At 45.7% G+C, this 22221-nt stretch overlaps 1 protein-coding gene across 11 annotated transcripts in view; it reads right to left on the reverse strand.

Moving 5' to 3' along the window:
* Adarb1 (adenosine deaminase RNA specific B1) overlaps positions 1–22221 on the reverse strand; it is a 125024-nt gene that overhangs the window by 5204 nt on the left and 97599 nt on the right. For 8 of the 11 annotated variants that reach the window (XM_029482424.1, XM_029482421.1, XM_029482422.1 and 5 more), the window contains 5 exons: positions 21706–21820; positions 17918–18086; positions 16752–16930; positions 15502–15670; positions 8170–8351 (listed from right to left, as the gene is read on the reverse strand). In XM_029482424.1, the coding sequence (XP_029338284.1) occupies positions 8170–8351; positions 15502–15670; positions 16752–16930; positions 17918–18086; positions 21706–21820 (814 nt within the window). The remainder of the gene's footprint in view (positions 1–8169; positions 8352–15501; positions 15671–16751; positions 16931–17917; positions 18087–21705; positions 21821–22221) is intronic. The other 3 variants (XM_029482426.1, XM_029482427.1, XM_021174370.2) reach the window with 1 other exon arrangement.

Consider the following 22221-nt stretch of genomic DNA (forward strand, 5'->3'; position numbering starts at 1 on the left):
GAGAGAGGAGAGAGGAGAGAGGAGGGGGGGGGGGGAGGGAGGGAGGGGGGGAGGGGGGGAGAGAGAGAGAGAGAGAGAGAGAGAGAGAGAGAGAGAGAGAGAGAGAGAGAATGAGCCTTGTCATTTAAATACCTTTAAATGTTAAAAGAATTTTGAAATGAAAGTAATTTTTAGTACACAAAAGAATTAAATTGTGATAATACCACAAAAGCTGGGGGAAGAGAAAGTGAAGCATCTATTGTAAGAGTCAGGGGGATGTCTCTCTGTGTGAAGTGGGAGTGTATCACTTGAAGGCAGACTGTGGTACATGAAGGATGTATATTATAAGCCCTTTAAACTTATTAAATCTATGAAATAAAAGTAACAGCTAAGAAGTAAAGCAGAGCTAAAATATGACCATTAAACACAGTACTGTGACAAATGGAAAGGGCAACAAGGAACATGTGGATCAAATAGAAGACAAGTAGCAAAATGACAGTTAATATAACCACAATAAAAGTAAACGGTTCAAACACCTCGGTGAAAGGAAGAGATCACTGTGTTTAAAATAAAAAGACATTAAGCAGAGAGATCACTAATCAGGAGAAAGCTGCGGTCACAAGGCAGATCTCAGAATGAAGGACATTCTTAGAGTTAAAGGTCATCTTACAAGGATAAAGGAGATTTCTTATTATGAGAAGCCAACAATCCTGAACTAAAATAAAATACATGAAGTAAAGACTTAAATTAGAAGGAGAAATAGACAACCTATGATTCTAGTTAAGAGACAGTCAACGCCTTTCTCTCATGAGCTGACAGGTCCTGTAGATCAGTAAGGACATGGCAGGCATGACAGAGTCAGTCAACTTGGTGGAGCTGACAGTATAGATCACTCTACCTAAAAACAACTGATACATATTCTCTTCCGGTTCTCACAGCACATTTATAAGGACAGAGTTAAAAAATATATTTATGTGGTACACAGCTTTGATCCCAGCACTTAGGCAGAGGCATTAGGGTATCTGAGTTCAAGGGCAGTCTGGACTACAGAACAAATTCCAGGACAGCCAGGGATATACAGAGAAACCATGTCTTGAAAACATTATATGTATGTGTGTATGTGTATATGTATATATTGTATACACATGTACATAACAGGGCACACATGTGGTGGTCAGAGGACATCCTGTGGCCAACAGTTCCTCTCCTTTCACCATGTATACTCAGAGGATCCAACACAGGTCATCAGGCGGCAGCAAGTGTCTTTAACCACTGAGCCATCTCACCAGTCCAATACAGGACATCATCATTGCAAAAGAAGTCTTAAATTTAAAAGGACCTAAGGTTACAAAATGATAGTCTACTTGAAATTGGTAACACAAACATTTTGCAAACCCCTCTAATACTCTAAAAGTAAAAAGCACATTCGTGAATAACCTGTAGACAGGGAGTTTTGAAACGAGTGCAAATGAGAACAGGACATAATGATATTTATAAATATTATAAAAGCAGTAAAAGACGAAGACCTCTGCTAGCACAGCAAAGGACTAGAGAAAGGGCAAGCAACATGGTGCTCACAGAGAAATAAAACAATGAAGATGAAACACAAGTAATTAATATGAAAAACAGAAAATAATAGGGAAAAAACATTGAAAGCAGAAATTATTTTTAGAGATGATTAAAAGAATTGATGCTGCTAGTTAGGCTGACTGGAAAAAGAAGAGGGGAACCACTGTCTCGGGGTTTCTATTGCTGTCCAAAGCACTTTGGAGATGGAAGGGTTTATTGGCTTATTCTTCCACATCACTATTCATCATTCAAGGAAGTCAGGAGAGGAACTCAAACAGCACGAACCTGAAGCACGGTGCAGAGGCCATGGAGGGTGCTGCTTACTGGCTTGCTCCTCATGGCTTGCTCAGCTTGCTTTCTTATAGAACCCAGGACCTTCAGCCCAGGGATGGCTCCACCCACAATGGGCTGCCCCCTCCCCCATCAACACTAATTAAGGCTTATTTTATGGAAGCATTTTCTCAATTGAGGTTCCCTCCTCCCTGATGACCTGGGCTTGTATTAAGTTGACATAAAACTAGCCAGTACTATCACCAATACCAGGATGGGACACAGCATAGCCAGAGATGCCACCGAGATTAAAAGGGTAAGAGGAATATCAGGAACCATTTACACCTGCATTTCACAAATCAGATGAAATGCACAAATGTCTTGAAGATACAAATCATCAAGCTTATCCAAAGTCAAAGATTAAAGAAGTGACAGACAGGCTGGAGAGCTGGCTCAGCAGTTAAGAGCACTGACTGCTCTTCCAGAGGTCCTGAGTTCAAATCCCAGCAACCACATGGTGGCTCACAACCATCCGTAATGAGATCTGATGCCCTCTTCTGGTGTGTCTGAAAACAGCTACAGTGTACTCATATAAATAAAATAAATACATCTTTAAAAAAAAGGAAGTAACAGGCAATAAATTTATAATTTCCTGCGGCTGAAGAGATGACTCAGTGGTTGTGAGTACTGCTTGCTCTTCCAAAGGACCTGGGTTCAATCCCCAGCACCCACATGGCAGCTCACAACTGTCTGTTAAGTTCAGTTCCAGGGAATCCAACACCCTCGTGCAGGCAAAACGCCAATGCACATAAAATAAAAATAAATAAATCATTAATTTGTAATTTCCTCATAATGAAACCTCCATCAAATAGCTTCACTGTGAATTCAACCAAACATTGAAGAAAACTTATCAACCCGAAACAAACTCTTCCAGAAAACAGATGGGAACGAGTTGAATATTAACTCCTTTTTTTGCCTGACAAAGATACTAACTACAGTAGCCTTGCAGCACAGTGTAGAACACCAGTAATCCCAACACACAGGAGGCTGAGGCAGGAGGATCAAGGCAAGAGTTCCAGGTCAACCTGGGCTACACAGTAAGGTCTGTTAAGAAAGTAATGGGAGGAAGAGGGAGTGGTAGAGAGGGAAAGGAGAGAGAAGAGCCTTTACACACTCTCTAGAGCTTTCAAAACACAGTTCTGGTCCCAGACATGACTACCTATAAAGAAAAAAATGGTGATGTCAGACATTAGAAGAACGGGCACTGCTCTAAAGGAAAGTCTCACCGCTGTGCTGTCCGCACGTACAACTGGCCCAGTGCTACCCAGCTCGGGCAGGGTTCTTGTCAAGAAGTATGCGTGCTGAGCGTACCCGGCTTCCTAACAGCTAAGACGGCTTCCTGACGTGTGTGAAGGAAATGATCTTGTTCAAGGTTGCTGCTCTGCTGGACAACTCGGCCTCTTGGCCTACTTACTGAATCACCTCATTTCCTCTGAGAACAACACCCTTTGCAGTTTCTCACACGGATCCTTGCTTCTGATTCACCTCAGGATCTGCAACTGCTTCTTCCTGGGTTTGTCGTTGAGCTACCCAACTGCTGAATGGAAGCTATCAAGACAGTTCCTCGCCTGAGAGAGGAGGTATGAATGCCCACTTAGCTGCATCTCGTGGGAATCCTCTGACCACAATGAAATTGGATTGTGTGTATACACATGGCTACTTGTACTGTGTCATCTTCCCTTCCAACTGTATTACTTCTGTGTGATAAGACTAGAATGAAGGACCATTGTTGTGTGAATCCTGCATACCAGGCCTGCAAGATTCTACATTAAAGACAAACAAATGGTCAATTAACTAAGAAGTAAATCTCTAAAAGTGCGACTCTTCTCCGCTTATATTTTAAGCTAAGTAAATTGCCATCTTTAACAAAAAAAACAGAGCAAATAAGGCAAAAAGAAGACAGCTCGCCCGAGGTTCCAATCTAACCATATGCTTTATCTGAGCAGAAGGCTAGAAACGGCCACGCGAGTGCATTTCCAGTCTCCAGGGCTGACACACATCGTGAGGGCGGACACCCATGAGCAACTTATCTCTCTGGGGCTGCTAAGTGAGAAGTAGGGTAATGAGCTGATCATAGGCCACTGTGCAGAGACAAATAAAAGCAGAAACGACTTGGCGGGTAATGAGAGTCCCCAGTTGTTGTAAATTAAGTGTGCTAAATGAGAACTTTTAACACAAAACTACAGAGAAACTCTGAAGTGGCCTCATAATGGAGTCAACTAAATAAATCGGGAGAGCAGCACTGATGGCTTTCTTATTTTCACTTCGAAGGCACACTCACCTGACTGAATGATAAGAAATGGATTCTATATGCAACAATCAATACAGATATTTATGATTACCATCGGTTTGTGTTTTAGAAATTATTATTAGTCCTTATTAGTAGATTAAGGGAAACTCACTAGTCTTTATTCTGCAAATAATAAACTGAGCACCTCACCCCTTCCTTCCAGGGGACCTGAACCAAGGGAGCTCACATGAAAGACAAGTGCTCTATCACTCGGCTACATCCTTAGTCCTAAGGCATGAACTTTAAGGGAGGCCATGTACAAGGTAGGTACCTGCCCATGGTAGTCAAGAGACCCTCCAGACATGGGAGGGAGCCACCAGACACGAGAAGCTGCATCCACTGATAACCAATTCCTTAAGGCAGGAGCAGAGTAGCTGGGATGGTCACTTACTTTCTTTACAGAAGTGGTTTGGTTGCTGCTTGTGAACCTGCCAGAATGAGCAGCCACTGCTCTCCTGCAGGGAGGAGCAGAGCTTCCCCAAGGCCTGGCCATCCTACTCTCCCCAGAGCTCCCTCACACACAGGCTGTGCTCCTAGGAATCGTATGCCCATGCCCCTTGTTTGCCCATTCTTGTGACAATGCTGTCCTTAAAACTAGCACTAAAGGAGCCCAGTCCACCCCAGCATCATCCTAGGAGTCTGTCTGCCACCCAGGCTCTAGATCCCTCCTCGTGTGGGGGCAGTCCTCACCACTGGACTGTCCTCTTATATCTCAATGAGCCTTGGATAATGGTCTTGGTCAGCGGAGGATCAAAGTTGGGGAACCTACTGGACAGGAGCTGACATCAGGCTGCCCTGGAACATACAGGTGCTGGATAAGCAGCTAACAGGAAAGAGCTGCTGAGAAAGCCGGAGGGGTTCCTGTTTCCAGCCAATAGAAATGAAGCCAGGGAGATGGCTCAGGAGGTGAAGTGCTGGCCCCCCAAGCGTGAGGATAAGGACCTGAGTTCGGATCCTCAGCATTCACGTGAAAAGCTGAGTGTGGCAGCACACACGCCTGTGATACAAAGCACTGCTGGCCTGCAAAGCCAAAGCTCAGAGTGCATCGGAAAGTTCTCCACAATCTGCTTTCACGGGGCAATGAAAACTATTTCAAATGTGACTGCATGTAAGACAAGCAAAAGAGAACGAAAGCAGCAGTCCAGTGATGGATTTCCTATCCTGATTGTGAACTTTTAGGTCACTTTGTCTTAGTGAATTTAGTTATCCTGCGTTGTGTGTGTGTATGCGTGGGTGTTGATTCACGTTCCTCCCTGAAGCCTAACAATCCGCATGGTACACTAGCCGCCATTCCCACAGATAAAAGGGGAGGAGCAAGGTCTCTCACAGACAACACCAACGTAAGGAGCTGAGCTTTACACCACATCTGCTCACCTCAGCAAGCAGCCGACAGAAATCCATTTATGTCCTAATGGGCCCTTTGTTTGAGCCACTTGTTAGACCTAAGACAACACCTTAGAGAGCTGCAAAGGCTGTGCTGTGACGGAGACTTACTTGTGATCTCATATATGATGGAAGATATCAACTTCTGTGTTTGTGACACCCACTGTGGCATGTTTCCATCTTCTTGACTGCTATGGGCTGTGGGTGCAGGCGTGTCTGCCTGCCTTCCACTCGATCCCTGGGCCACGTGACTTTCTGCTGGGCCAACCCTTGCCAGCCTCTCAGGCTTCCTAGTCCAACGGTGTCCTCACTAAAGCCCAACAGCAGCAGTGCACTGTCGTTTCCAAAGGAGACGATCTCAGGCAGCTTGCACCTTGCAATGACTCTGGGGCTGTCTGGTGGCTCAGTCGTGAGTCACACTCCCCCTTGTGAAACTGGGCCATACATACTTCCTTACTTCTCTTCCAGAGGACCAGAAAAGGTAGCTGGTTCATCCCAATAACTGAGGCACACAAGCTACACAAGCTATGCTACCAACAAGGCAGTCAACAGAGGGGCGTGGCCCTGCCACCTGCAAGTCAACTGAGTTGGCTGCATTGCGGGTGTGGTCTCTGGGATGCTAGATAGGCCAAGGGCAGGGACTGCAAAAATGAGGGGTTATGGGAGTTATGCCTTGAGGAGTACAGATGACACGGAGGGGAAGGGTGAACACTCTCACTACATTTTTACATATATATATGAATTTCATATATATAAAACATGATCAAACACATCTGAGTTTTATGAATGAGGTCCATTTCAGATTTCACGTATTGAAGGAATACGATTCACACAGTCTATTCAGCTATTTTTGGGGCATCTGTGCGTCCCGTATCCCACATTCACATGAATGTGAAGATAAGGCAGTGAGAGCTGGAGCTGAGCACTCACAGTGTCCTGGATCTGGGTGGACTGTGCTCTCTACAGGCCAGACAGATGCAGCAGCTCGTACTTACTGAGCTGGGGACAATGTGGAGGAACCTTTTGGAACTGAGGCCCAGGGGAGGAGGTTAGGTCATGGGGACATACCCTCATAAGGGATCCGTGTTCTCACAGAGCCCTGGTTAGGTTCTGGAGAGCAAGTTCTATTTTTTTTTTTTTTTTTTTAAATTTTGAGACAGGGTTTCTCTGTGTAGCCCTGGTTGTCCTGGAACTCACTCTGTAGACCAGGCTGGCCTGGAACTCAGAAATCTCGCCTGCCTCTGCCTCCCAAGTGCTGGGATTAAAGGTGTGTGCCACCACCGACCGGCCCGAGAGCAAGTTTTTATAAACATGGATCCTTATATGACTACACGGTAGCTTTTTCTAGACACACCAGAAGAGGGCAGCATCCCATTACGGATGGTTGTGAGCCACCATATGGTTGCTGGGAATTGAACTCAGGACCTCTGGAAGAGCAGTCAGTGCTTTTAACTGCTGAGCCAACTCTCCAGCCTCACCATGGGCTCTGCATACATTCTTCTCTCTGTTGTGATGCCTTCCTACCCCCCATGAGCTGCTGAAGGGATGAGGCCCCTGATCTTGACTTTCAGTCTCCAAAGCTGTGAGCTACACAAACGTCTCTTTATAAAGCGTCGACCCTCAAATACCTTGCTGTTGCAATAGCTAATGAAGCACTCTTCCTCCTAACACACCGCACTGGAAGTTCTCCCGACTCATGGGACATTAATGTCCTAACAATACTCCAGAGTTCAACCTAACTATCAGGTCTTATGAGTAAAAAAGAAAGTTTTAGGGAATAGGGAGCTGCAATACTTGATCCTAGATACCTTTCATCTTTCCCTGCGTACTTCTAATGCTCTGACAGACATGCTGTCAAACAAAAGTCCACACTGCTTTCTTGTGGTTAGAGACACGCTAGCAGCAAGGCACGGAGGCAGAGTACACATGCATGCCCCCAGAAAAGCATTTTTTAGTTTAGGATATCATTTTAGTTTTGAGCTTACAGAAGTAAGTAAAATGTTATTTTTTAAAAGAGTAAAAATACCTTAGCTGTGTCCTTTTAAATAAGGGTGGGCTTAGAAGTTAGGACCTTTGGATTCAAAAGCTCCTGTTCACTTTACTGCTAGCCACTGACACTCTAAAAAAGAAAAGAAACCAGGAATAAAGGTGTAAAGGGCAGGAGAGGCACCAAGGAAGGAGAGGTGAGTGGTCAGTGTAGCTGCCACATCTGTCCCAGTGCAGAGGGGGCTGGGTGGTAGATGCCAGCAGTGACTGGGATAGCACCTCAGTGAGGATGGATGGCCGGTCTGGGAAGAATGCCTAAGTCTTTGCCACTGGGGCAGGACTGATTACAAGGTACATGAGAAAACACAGAGGTGGCAGGCTCCTGCAACTTCTGTAGCACACAGCAAGGTTCACAACTCTGGAAAGACATTTATCTTGTAGAAGGACTGCCTTAAAAGGCCCTGGTGACCAGGCCAAGAATCTCAGAGACAAGGTCTTGTGCCCCTCTTAATGGCTTTGCTGCTGCCTGGCAGCTGTACACTGGCTCCGGGTGGGGTGTTTCAATGTGGAGGACTCAGACACTGTGAGCTCAGGGCACAGAGGCAGGAGGTGATGGCCGAGAGGGTACTTGCCGCTGAGCAGGGGCTTGTTGAGGGTGTAGAGCGGTGGCAGGTCCTCTATGTTGGAGATCCGCTGGTACATGGCCCTGGAGAGGTGGTCCCCGTGGTACAGGCTGCCCAAGATGATGCTGGAGAAGTAGATGGGTTCCACGAAAATGCTGAGCAGGGACCCCTGGATGCCCACCACGTTCCAGCTGCAGGGAGAAGCAAGCACATCTCAGGAGATACAGGTATGTCACCCCATGCAGAGGGCGCAGAGACTCATGGCTAACGCTGGGTGGGTGGGTGTCCATAAAAGGTGAAGACGGCAGTGAAAACGGCTGATTCAGCAGCTCAAGTCTTAAACAGAATTTTATTTAAAAATTACCTTGTATTGTGAGATAATTTTGGGCCATCTTAGGGTTTCTATTGCTGTGGTAAAAGGTCGAAACTAAAAGCAGCTTGGAGAGGAAAGGGTTTATTTCAACTTAAAACTCTGGGAAGCCACACTCCAGGACTAAGGGAAGTTGGAGCAGGAACTCAAGGCACGAACTGAAGCAGAGGCCACGGAGAAGTCCTGCTTGCTGTTATGCTTTCCACAGCTTGCTCAGCCTGCTTCCTTACATTGGCTACGCCCACCTGCCTATACACATACACATCTACACATATACACACACACTTTTTCTGCTTCTAATAAAATGGCTGCTCAGTCAGGGAATGAGTGTCCTGATCCAAGGCTACAGTTTCATGTAGAGCTCCTCAGATGGTGGAATGTGTGTGTATGCGCGCGCGAGTGTGTGTGTGGTACATGCACTAGAGATGATGGGCTGGCAGTCACCATACCACTGTCTGACAGTGCAACACTGTCTGCAGGACAACACTCTGACACACGGCTGGCCTACTATGTGTCTGCTCTCTTCACCCCAGAGATAAGAGAGAAGCTGGGTAACCTGAAAACTACTGCATACCAAGCAAGTTTTGTGTGTGTCACATGTGATGGGAGAGGACAGGAATCACAGCGACACCAGGGGCAAATGACGCCACTCTTGCCCTTCCCATTTGTGCCTTCTGAAGGAAGCCAGGGGTCTGGCCCTTGGTCTCTCCCTATAGCAGCTGGCACAGCCCTGGGAAGACATTGGCTGGTCTAGTCCACTCCCTCCCATGAACCCCCAAAAAGGTCCTTGGAAAACAGCCAATGTCCAGCAGGCCAACTTTCTCTTACCAGCTCCCCTCAAGCTTCAGCCCGGGCTCCAGGTTGGCTGGTCTCCCTGCTTCGGCTTACAGGACTGGGCACGCTGTGCCTTCACTGAGCTCCCTCACAGTCTTTTATATAACTTATACTTCTGGTTTCTATGACCTCCCTCAGCCTCCCACAAAGAAGGTCAACATGCTGAATGGACAACCTGTAATCCCTAGGATGTATTCTTTCTACCCTCCAAAAAAAGACATTTGAATAGCCATCCCCACCCTTAGAGAACATCTGAAATGACTCAGCTCTGGAGGCCCAAGGGCTCCTTTCCGATGCAGATGAGAAACCTGCTGATTTAGAAACTTAAGCAGAACTCAGTCCCCTGGGCAGGAATGCAGAATCTTGCAGAAACCAGCATCTGTCAGGAGTCATTAATTCTGAGCACACACTTCCTAGAGGATCCCAGGAGCTTCTAGAGCTCTGAGGCACTGGGCAGAAAACAGAGCCCCTCAGCCAGCTCCACTGAAAGACAAGCTCATGTCAATCAGCCTTACAGAAAATAACGGCTACTCTCACTTTCCCAGGCGTCAGACCACTGGGCAAGGAAGGACATCACAGATATAGCCAGATTCCATGGAGCAAAGCACTCACCAAGTAACACACACACCACACACACACACACACACACACACACACACACACAGAGCTAGAAACACCTGCCCAGTTTCCATGCCCACCTGGGCCAGGGCATTGGGTGAGGGGCTTCCCTGCTCAGGCCCCAGGAAGGGGACTCATTTGCCACTGAAAGACAAAAGGTCCTCCCACCGCCTGGCTTTCAGCCTGTCATGCTGGGTTCAGGACTGTGGCCTTTCTGTTTTGTTTTCCTTAGGTTATTGTTTGAAGATGGACTGCACAGTACTGTCAGCTGAATCTACTGCAGAGCCTAACCTGGCCCTGAGCATCCAAGGACACTGGCTGGAAGACAAACAAGAAGGCAAACACTTGTCTGTGCATGACATCTTTCCACAACCCTAGCTCAGACAAGCAGCCGGGTTAGGACAACAGTTTGCTCAGCGAGTCTCCTTTCTTTCTGCTTCCATGTAACAAATAACCTTCAGAGAAAGGCCTCTGTAACCTTCAAAATAACCCTGATGTGCTGTGACTCTTCCAGTAGCTTCCCCTGCCTCTGTAGAAGTCTCCTTCCCCATCCGTGAAGCAGCCCTTGCCTACTTACCACCTGTCCTGAGCAAGCCAATGTGTCAAACAAGCTTGTCCTTGGATCAGTCTTTCCCTGTATCCTCGAGTGGCAGAGGCCACAGACTAAGATCTCTTCTAGGGCCTCTCATTGTCCTAAGGGCAACCCTTCTTGACACCTGGCTAGCTGGATGCTATGTCCTCTCTGGCGCCTCCCTCTCCAGCCTCAGCCTAGGCCAGCCCTCAGTGCTCTTCTACAACAGGAGCAAGTGGCCTCTGCCCAGCCTTCTACACATTCAGATCTACACAGTGGCCTCTTTGGAAGCCTCACATCCAACCGACATCATTCTGGCCCCTATGCTATTCTTAGACCATGACTTCCTTAGCCTTGTTGGCTTTTCTGGAAACATCTGTCATTCCAATTTCTATCAGTCTGCCTGTGCTTTTCTTCAAAGCAATGCTTCTTAAATATGAAATAAAGGACACAGAGTTTTAAAATTCTGACATTTGTTTGTGTGGTCCCCCCTTTAGCTAAAGGCAGAGACTCCTCTCCTCAGCACACCCTTCAAACCTGTGCCTAGGTGCTGCAGAGCATCAAGGTTGCTCCTACTCTAGACTCTGACTCGATGCTGACTGAGGGTCAGGGCTCTCTCTTACTACACAGCTTTCGTTGTCACCGGTGTGGGACTTCCGTAAATATTAGTAAGTTAGAAATCACATTTAACTGAGAATCTACAGGGTACAGACCACTGTAAAAGTGAGCAGAGACAGCCATGAAGGGTCAGGACAGTCAGTTTTATCTGGCATGACTTTAGAGATCCCTGTCTACAAGGAAAGTGTAGTGCTGTAACCCCAGTTCCAGGGGATCTGACACCCGCACACAGACATACATGCAGGCAGAACACCAATGTATATAAAATAAAACAAAAATAACATAAATATGGCTAATTAGCTAAAAGAGCACAGGCACACAACTCTATGAAAAGACTGCATAAAGAAAATGAGATTGTCAACACAGAGGGAGCCTTATCAATACATGAGAGCTTCTGAACAAGAAGAAAACAACTGAAAAGCTCGGCTGTGGAGCCAATGGGAGAAAAAGCCAGGGAAGCAGAAAACTGGCCATCAACGCCATCATAGAGTAGATTAGAAAAATACAAAGACTACAAATGAAGACGGGCAATGGGATTTAGGGACACCAGTGAGCGGAACAACATGCAAGTCCTGGGAGTTCCGAGAGAAAGAAAACGGGAATGAAAGTTTATTTGGAGAAATACCTGAAATCCCAAGGCAAGAAAGAGATCACACAGATTCAAGGGCAAAGAACTGGAAATGAAGGTAAATAGGAAAATGACACTGAGTGCATTACAACTAAACCAAGTCCAGACAAACAGTCTTAAACAGCAGTGATTAGTCAATGCCCGTATAAAGAGAGCTTATCAGGTTCCCAGTAAAAACCTTATGACCCAGAAAGCCGTGGGAAGATGTCCTCCAGTATCCCTCATAAATGGCGGGGACTTGGGACTTTCTCCGGGGTCACTAGCAGGCAGAGTTGCATCATTACTAGACCTAAGAAGAGACAGACGGGGGAGTCCTTCAGGCTGAAGCATCAGACGGTTAGACAGCAACAAGCCAGATAAAAACGTGAGGAGGCTCTCCTGCAAAGGTAAACACAGAGACATCCAAGGTAACTTTAGGGCTGGAGAGACAGCTCGGTGGTTGAGAGCTCAGGGGACTGGAGCTCAGGTCTCCGCTCTCACATTAGTGCTCACAACCTCTTATAACTCTATCTCCAAGGGATCCAGCGCCCTTTTCTGGCCTCAGAGTCACCCTCACTTTTACAGTATTCATTCATACAGATACACACACATACCCATAAGTGAAAGTAAATACTAAAAATTAACTATCATATACAATGAATACAGGTTTTTACTATATTTATAATAAATATTATAAATAAAATAGTATATTTATTTATTTGGTTGCTGGGATTGAGTATATACCACCATACCTGGCTTGTGATTTTGATTAACTGAATTTAAATAAATTTGACTATAGATCTATGTAAGTGGGTATAAAATATACAGAGACATAATCTGTGCTATTGACAAAGTCTGAGGGAGTGGAGCTAGAAAGGAAGAGTTTCCATACATATTTGAAGTTACATCATTACCAGTTTAAAACAGAAAGCTATGATATTAAGGTGATTTATGTAGTCAGAATCCTAAGTACAGGGGTGGAGAGAAGACTCAGGGCTTAAGAGGAGGCATTGCTCTTCTAGAGAACCTAGGTGTGCTTCCCAGCACCAACATCTGGGGCTCACAACTGCCTGCAACTCCAGCTCCTGCTGTATTTAACACTTCTGGCTCTCCCTCCCCACCCCCACCCCTGCCTCTCTCTCTCTCTCTCCTTTCTCCTCTCTCTCTCTCTCTCTCTCTCTCTCTCACACACACACACACACACACACACACACATACATGTACATATTTAAAAAAAACCTACAAGACACAAAAGAAGTTGTATGGAAAATACAAACAGAAACGATATTCCTATGAGGCTATTTTAAAAGAAAGACAATAAGAAAGCAAATCAGTAAAGCAATGAAGGGGGAAATAAAACTACAGGTCACAGAGAAATAACAAGGTGGCCCTTCCCTACCCAGAATATTTTCAATGTTAATGAACTAAACTTTCCTGCCAGATGACAAGACTGACAAATGGATTAATAACATAAAGGTGTGAATTATATCTTAGGAGATTTATTTCAGCTCTAAGGACACAGGTATTGCTGAAAGTGGATGGATGAGGAGAGATAATTCCTGCAAGATAAGGAGATGAGCAGGAATAATTAGGTTACAGAGATTTTTAAATTACACAAACTCTCAGAAGAGACAAACGATAGTATATGATGATAAAGGGCTCAATTTACCAGCAAGATAACACATCGATGGTCCAGCACAGTGGCTAGGGGGTAAGGGCACTAGCAATCTAAGTTAGACTTCCCCCCCCGCCCCCCCCCCCCCGGGACCCACAAAGCAGAAGGAGGGAATCAAGTCCTCTGCAAGTTCTCTCATCAAATTAGAATACCTTAGACCGTCTGGATCTAACAAAAACAGAACACTCCACCACAATAACAGCAGACTACGCATGCTTCCTATGTGTGTCGAGAACACTCTTCAAGGCAGACCACACATCAGTCTCAAAACAAAGAAAAATCAAATTGTACAAGTATCTCTCTATAGGGGAAAGCTATAAATCAGTATAAAACTGAGAAATTAAATATATGGAAACGAAATGCCATGCTCTGAAGGCATCAATAAACCAAAGTCTCAGGGGAACTTACACGCATGAAAATAAAAACAAACATACAAAAGCAAATTCCTAGGAAATTTCTAGGAAGCCTAGAAAGCCAAACAACTTAGGAATAAATAAATAAATAAATAAAAAGAGAAGAAGAATAAAGGGGCCTGGAGAGCCTGGAGAGATGGCTCAGCAGTTAAGAGCACTGACTGTTCTTTCAGAAGTCCTGAGTTCAATTCCCAGCAACCACATGGTGGCTCACAACCATCTGTAATGGGATCTGATGTCCTCTTCTGGTGTGTCTGAAGACAGCTACAGTGTACTCACATATATAAAATAAATAATAAATTAAAAAAAAAAGAACAAGGTGTAAGGGTCCTATTGGCTGATTTCAGAATAGTATGAAATCGATAGCAATCAAAACACTGTGATCCTGGCATACAAACATATAGCACAACACAACAGAAGGGACTGCCTACAGACAAGCCACACACACACACATACACACACACACACACACACGAACACAGATAAGCATTTGGACAACAGACTGAGAGACACACAACAAGTAAACACGCCACAGTAGGCACAGGCAGCATTCCACTAAAGCCGGGCGGTTTGGAGCACGTAAGCTTTGGGTTTTCAGTTACTTAGCTCAATTAATTGGTAGAGTCTACACAAATATTTCAAAATTGCAAAAACCTCTAAAGTCTCAAACACTCCTGGTCCTGACTTTTTTCTTTTCTTCTCTTTAGCTAGGTGTTGCCCAACCTGCACCAGTGCTTGCGCTTGCGAAGACTGGTCCAAGGCATAGGTATGCTGAGCCCAGCTCCCTATGAAAAATCCACTTTAGAGAAAAATCAATGGAAAGTGTTCATGACCGCTGAAAGGATGAATGGTACACAAGGGATGACTAGGTTTCAAACCACACTGTGAGTTGTGCCTCCCTGAGCTTGTTAGGAAATATCAGGTGACCCATCTGATGTGAAGGAGACAAAAGGCACACGTGCGATTTGTCTATGTCAATTCCAAACCTTCTGGGTGGCCAGTCAATCCAAAACTGCATACCCTGGTGCCACAGGGTTGAGTTCTGTAGGGAGAGGTTTGATTTTATATACACTGACATACGTTAGCTGAAACAGAAAGAGAAGAGCCGCTGGAACTTGGACTGCATCTGAAGACAGAGATTTCTACAATCTGACCTGGATCTAAGCTCCCAGGAGAAGCTGCTTCCGGGGCACGTGGCAATAGAGCAGTGTGTTCATGGAGCTCTCTCCTTGGCCTGGAATGCCTCATGTTGTTCTGGTTGGTAAAGATCAATTACCACAGTGTTAACTGATGGGCACGGCACGGGTGGACAGTGTTCCCTGCTGACAAGGAAATGCTTGTATGTTTTCCTCAGGGAGCAAATTGTCACCGATGTTGAGAAAGACATAATAAAAGGCAAGGTGAATGTCTGGAAGCAAGTGACATGAGAACACTGGCGTGTCCTGGGCCATGGTCTCCCTTGTCCTTCCAGGTAACCCCAGAAGCACCTGTGTAGAACCTTAGTCCTCAGGGAACTAACCCTTGGACCACCTGAGCAGGGAATGGGGTTAGAATACAAATGAATCTGAAGCGGAGTTAGGAAAGGGCTGGTACTCATTGCATGTGCACGGTGAGGGCGGGGCCCTGTGGCCTTACCGTGCTATCTTGTCACTGCAGGACATGGTAAGCAGCCGTTCCCCCTGCAGCACCCCGTCCCAGGTCTGGATGCTGGCATTTGAGCGCACAGGGATTGTCCCCTCGCCAGACTCTATTTTCGTCCGTAGCTGTCCCCTTGCTTTGCGATTCGGATGTCTATCTGCTGGTTCTAGAAGAAAGAGGGTTTAAAACCCACAGGTGATAAAACAGCTACCATCCTGAAAAGCACATCTAATATCCCAAAATTTAAAGTATAGCTTATAGATATGTACGCAAACATTTATTTGAGCCATACAAAATATACATCCCAGTAAAAATATAAAATTGAACTGAAAACACATAATACAGAACACACTTATGAACATGGAAAACAGTGGTTTACATTCTGGCTGAGATGACTCCCATCACTAACTGGAGTGGAAACAAGTGGAGAAAAATGCTAAGATTTGCTAATTCCAGGCAAGAGATGCTTCGTTGCTTGTTATCTATTAGCCTTTGTATTCCCATCATGTCAAAAATTAAAAACAGAAATCAATCCATTGGGAATACGTGAAGATACTCCCAGTGATTAGCAGTGAGCTATATGAATATGGGTGACTTTAATTTATTATTATTATTATTATTATTATTGAATAGTAATTATTTATAGTGAGTATCACTGTTTTCATAATCCCGGAAACCCATTTGGAGTACACGATGCTTGGGTATGAGAGTAGGGACTTACATACAAACTGTCATAAAGCCCAGTGTGAGGCTGGCCACAGAGGGGCCTCGCCCGCCTGTGTCCACCTGCTAATGTCGAGCGGCCTCACTGTTCACACTCACCAGTCAGACTCACTGCAAATGCAGGGATCACTCAGCACTTTCCTCTTAGAATTACCATTTTTCATTCATTAACATTTTTTTAAAAGATTTATTTATTATGTATATAGTGTCCTGCCTGCATGTATGCCTGCACAGCCAGAGAGGGCACCAGATCTCATTATAGATGGTTATGAGCCACCATGTGGTTGCTGGGAATTGAACTCAGGAACTTTGGAAGAGCAGCCAGTGCTCTTAACCACTGAGCCATCTCTCCAGCCCTCATTAACATTTTCTAACTAAACTGGGAAGAAAGAATCCGTATTTTTACAGGGACCATACCTAAGGCTGAAATTTAAAAAACAAAATGAAATTAAAAACAAAAATTGAAGAAGCACACAGATGTGGATGCATTCTAACACTACATTATATTATGTTTTCTTAGAAACCTGTCAGCTGGTGAGAGTCTGGCGTCATACCCTCTAGCACGGGCTCGTGGGGAGAGAATATTCTGGCGTCTCCGCAGGGCGAGGTGCTGATGTACAGGTGGAACTGCACGGTATCCTTCAGCCGGAACCCACCCCGCTCTGACTTCTGAAATATGGACTTTTTCTGGTCTTCTTTGTTACTGCAAGGGAGAAGTCACAGAGTGCCAGTTAGAGGTGTGTGCCTCAACATGGGGTCTACGTTCAGACTGACCTCAGAGGCCGGGGCTTTCAGTAGGGAGAGGTAGGTTTCTGGAGACAGTATCTTGCTATATACACCAGGTTGGCCTCGAACCTGGGGTTCTGCTGCCTCAGGTCCCTCTTTCTGCTAGGATTTACAGTTGTACACCACCTCGTCTGGCTTGAACTGGAATCACTGTTACCCATGCTTATAGTAATCCATAGTTCAGGTCCATTCAGTGATCAATATGTCATCAACTGGGAGTGACTATTCCTTCTCAGGCATGATTTCAAGGTAGAAAGATCACATGGAAGATAAGGCCTTGTCAAGAAAAGCTGACAGGTGCAAGGTCAGTTCTGACCACGCCCAGTGACCAAAATGAAAAGGACATTCTTTACCAGGCAGTTTGGAAAGACAGGTTTTCTTTTTGGTTTGTTTGACTTGTTTTGTGTTTTGTTTTTGCTTTTCAAGACAGGGTTTCCCTATGTAGCCCTGGCTGCCTTGGAACTAACTCTGTAGACCAGTCTGGCTTTGAACTTACAGAGATCCACTGACCGTGCCTCCCAAGTGCTGAGCTTGAAGGTATGCACCACCACCTCCCAGCTGGGAAGACATGGTTGTATTGCCAGTGCATGAGACAAAAGGCACCATCTGAAATATAGACTTGAAGTTTACGACTATGCTACGTTTCTGTGTATATGTCTTATGTAAGTATGCATGTGTGTATATGTGTGTGTTTGTGAGTTAGTTCACTCTAGTTCATAACTGGGCATCCTTGGAGAGTGGGTCCTGCTCAGACAGTATCACAGGTCAGCAAGGCTGGACCCAAGTATTCCTCACACAGTTACAGTCCTGAGGATTCCTCGGTGCTTACATAAACAAGCAAAGGCTAGGCAATGCCTTCTGATATATAAAATAGCTCCCTTTGCATGTTCACTCCTAAACTTACTTTAAATAAAGCTCGAGCTGTGCATAAAGAAACCTGAGCAGGGACCTTCGGGAGATTATCTCTGCGTGGCAGTCATTGAGCGCGAGGCCACGGTCGCTCATGTATTCACCGTTGATACACTTCGTCCCTGTTGAAACACTTATCACCTTGGCATCTTTGACATCTGTACCTGAAAGACAGGAGAGTGACTGGCGACCCATGATCCATCCTGTTTGACACATGCTCTCGGCACCTGGACCACGCAGGGTCAGCTGGACACCTAAGCTTATTTCCATGTCTCCAGATCCATACTTGAGAAACTTGAACAAAGAGCCTCTCCCTGAGGCTCTGTTATGTACCAGTTCCAGAAGCGGCCGTCCTCATCCTGCAGTCTACCCCCTGAACTTAATGTGGTCATTTTCATGGGCATGCACGCGTGCTTGAACATTCACCCTGACTACAGGTAAGAAGCACTACACATTAAATACTACCTGGCCTGGAATTAGTCCTAAAGTAAAATATTAAAGAGGCTAAGAGGAATGACTTACAGGCTCAAGAGAACCAGAAAACAGAATCGGCTTCCACTGTTTCATTAGTAATCTTTCCCACACCAAGAGTGAAATTATACACAATGTGACCTTCCAGAGAGGGAGCGTCATGATTAAATCACATGAAACAGGTCACTGATCCAGACATGCTCCAATGGCCTGAACATGGAAGGGATTGTGTCTCCGTGGTAGAACATACACCCAGCATGTGTGAGGCCCTGGAATATATCCCTAGGATGATGACGACGACAACAACATCCAACAGTATCAACAAACCAATCCTGACTATGGCCTCAGACCGACTCACAATGACAGAAATGATGTATTCTACATGTTGTGAGGGTTGGTGTTCACTGTCACTCTGGTCCTCTAGACTCACCTAGGAGATAAGTCTCTGGGCACAACTGTAAGGGGTTATCTAGCCCAGGCTGGCCTTTGGAAATGCCTATGAGAGACTCCCTTCCCTTCTCTTCCCTTCCCTTCCTTTCTCTTCCCTTTTCCCTTCCCTTTCTTCTTCCCTCCCTCCCTTCTTTTTCTTTTTAAAAAAGATTTATTTATTATTATACATAAGTACACTGTAGCTGCTTTTAGACACTCCAGAAGCGGGCGTCAGATCTCATTACAGATGGTTGTGAGCTACCATGTGGTTTCTGGGATTTGAACTCAGGACCTTCGGATGAGCAGTCAGTGCTCTTACCCACTGAGCTATCTCACCAGCCCTGAGAGATTTTCTTGATTAGCTTAGCTAAACGGGAAGACCTGCTCACTGTGGGCAGCACCATTTCCTGAGTGGGAACCCCAGACTGCATAAAAGAGAGTAAAGGGAACTGAATCAAACACTCTTCGATGTGGTCAGCTGCCTGAAGCTCTTGCCAGGTGACCTCCCTAACATGACGGACTTCTTTAACTATGAGCTGAAATAGCTCCACCTGAGCTGTTTGTATCAGGATATTTGATTATAGCAACAGGAAAGGGAACTCAGACACAGGCTATGTGGGAGGCCCCGTGCTAGGAGCATTAGCTAAGCTTCCTCACTGCTTGTCCTCACAGTGCCCTCTGAGGGCTTTTGTTTCCATTTTGAAGAAAGGAACTGCAGCTCACAGGGATTAATAACCTGCCTGAGGCCACTCGACCAGCGAGAGCACTGAACCTATGCACCCAGTTCCATTTCACGGGCTTTAGACACACATTTTGGCTATGAGCGAATGGTCAGAAAAAGATAAAAAAAATGCTAGTAGTTAGCCTTTTCTGTTTTCCCGAAACAGAATTCCTGGGAGGACAGTTTAAAGGGGGAGTATTTTATTTTGACTCTCCATTAGAGGTTTTAGTCCATCGTGGTAAATGGGACAGAACAGCTTAACTCGAGGGGCCGGAGGCAGAGAGGATGCCTGCGCTCACGGCCTTTCTCCCCTTTCCTTTTTTATTTCCCCTGGGCCCCTTCCCTTGCCTACAGCATAGTGCGGTCCGTTCAGACTGCCCCTCTCCATCTAGACCCCCTGGAAAAGCCCTCACAGACACACCTAATGCATGTCTCAAATCAATCAAGATTACCCATCCTAAGTCCACTGGGAGTCAGTCCAACAGCTAAGCGCATCCTAAAACAACTTTCATCCTTGGTCTCCAAAAGAATATTAATGAAAAATGCATTTAGTTTACCTCTAAGTGTGTCATAACCTTAACAGTCCCGACACTGTTCAAAGCCACAGTCTACTGAGACTCAAGGCGAAAGCTTAGCTGTGAGCCCTGCAACAATTAAAGCACATTTTACATATTCCTGACACACAGTGGCAATAAACCTCCCACTCCAAATGGAAGGAACAGGGCGAGTGGCAAACTGTAGATGAGCTTTCTGACACAGTGTAACCCAAATTTCTAGCACCCTCTGGGTCCCCATCTGGAACTTCCCTGTGTTCTCATTCTTAGTCACCCTGCTCTTCTGAGCTCCAAGGAATCACCCACTAAGATGAGCTTCCACACTCTAGGGTCTCTTTGGCCCACATCTCCAAACATTTCTAAAATTCCTCCCACAAGCCACTTCCAAAAAGGCTTTTCTGAACCACACAGTCTATCAGTCACAGCAACAATCCTGTTGGTAGCACAGATGGCACCAAGTTTCTGTCATATTTGTCACTGGTATGACAAATTCATGAGAAAACTGAGGGCTTTTTTTTTTAACTTTGGCTGTGTTTCTGTTTTCAGTCCATTGTAGGGGGGAGGGTGTGGCAGAACAGGTCAGATATGATGGTGACCAGGAAAGGGGTGTATCTATGAGTGTGTGTGAGGGTGGTGTATGGGGGTGAGGGAAAGGAGAGGAAAAGAGAAACAGAGAGAACAAGAAGGAATATGCTTAGATCAATGGGCTTCCCCATTCTCTGAACCACCGGCCGTGGGATGCTCCCAGACACATGAGGCAGGTCTCCCGCCCTGTCACTCTCTGGAAATGCCCTCACAGGCACATCTCTGAAGTATGCTGAATCAACTTTCCAGAGTTTCTGATTTTACAAGAGTTCTTCCTGCTCTCCACAGAAATCACTGCTGTGGTGGTAGTGACACGTATAAAGCAGAAAAGGTCTAAGCTTCAACAGACGCCAAGAAGTCAGAGATTGTGATGTGCCGTTTCCAGAGTACACCAGGCCACAATGGTGTCACATGGTAATAGCTTATGCTTTCTCCAAAGAAAAAGGACACGTTGAAAAGCTGAAAATTTGGGGGGGCTAAAGAGATGGCTCAGCAGTTAGGAGCACATGCTGCTCTTACACAGGATTCAGGTTTACTTCCCAGCACCCACATGGCAGCTGACAAACATCTATAACTCCAGTTCCAAGGGAAATCTGATGCTTTCATCTGGCCTCTGAGGGCACTGTATATATCATACATATAGACAAAGCACGCGCGCGCGCGCACACACACACACACACACACACACACACACACACAAATCCTTTTTTTGAAACTGAATATGTTGAAGGAAGAGTTTTGTTTTGTGTAAGTTTTTGTTTTGGGGGTGGGGGGTAGCTGGGGACTGACCTCAGGAACCTCACTGGCTAAACATGAGCTTTCCCCGCTGAACTGTGGTCCCAGCTCTAAGGAGGAAAGAATGGCTGCTGAGGACAACTCTTATATTGGTATATGACAGATGCGCAAACACAGAACTAAAAAAAAAGGGACCTTTCTGTTGGTGTCACAAGACCAAAGGCATTTATGCATCTCAAACCAGAAAGCAGACAGATTGAACAATGTGAACAACATGCAGGTGCTTACCTGTGGTCATCACTACTCCAGAGAGCACTTTCCTTCGTGCATGAGGGGAGGAAAAGTTGTCTGTCAGGTCACTGAACTTACCCAGGACCAGGCGGGAGACAGCATCTGCCAATACCTGGGTGGAGAGCAGAAGCCAAGTTTAGAGCCAGGGATACCTGTGGTGGAAGTAGACTCTCAGTGCCAACGCATGCTGTTTAATACAAAGACTATTATAGCCTCACTTCTACTCTAGAAAACCCACACAGGCACACCCAGAAAGTAAGAGTGAGTGAGTGTGTGTGTGTGTGTGTGTGTGTGCGCGCACACGCAGAGACAAGTCATCAGTGAGTATATCTAGCCATGGACCCGGGGCCTGAAGACCCGGGAACACTAATGCAATCATGGCATGAATAGTATGGGTGTAATCAACCACTTTAAAATTGAATTGGCAAAGAGAGGTCCATTGGACACACAAACTTTATATGCCCCAGTACAGGGGAATGCCAGGGCCAAAAAAATGGGAATGGGTGGGTAGGG

Source organism: Mus caroli, chromosome 10 (genome assembly GCF_900094665.2).
Source record: "Mus caroli chromosome 10, CAROLI_EIJ_v1.1, whole genome shotgun sequence".
NCBI classification, from domain to species: Eukaryota; Metazoa; Chordata; class Mammalia; order Rodentia; family Muridae; genus Mus; species Mus caroli.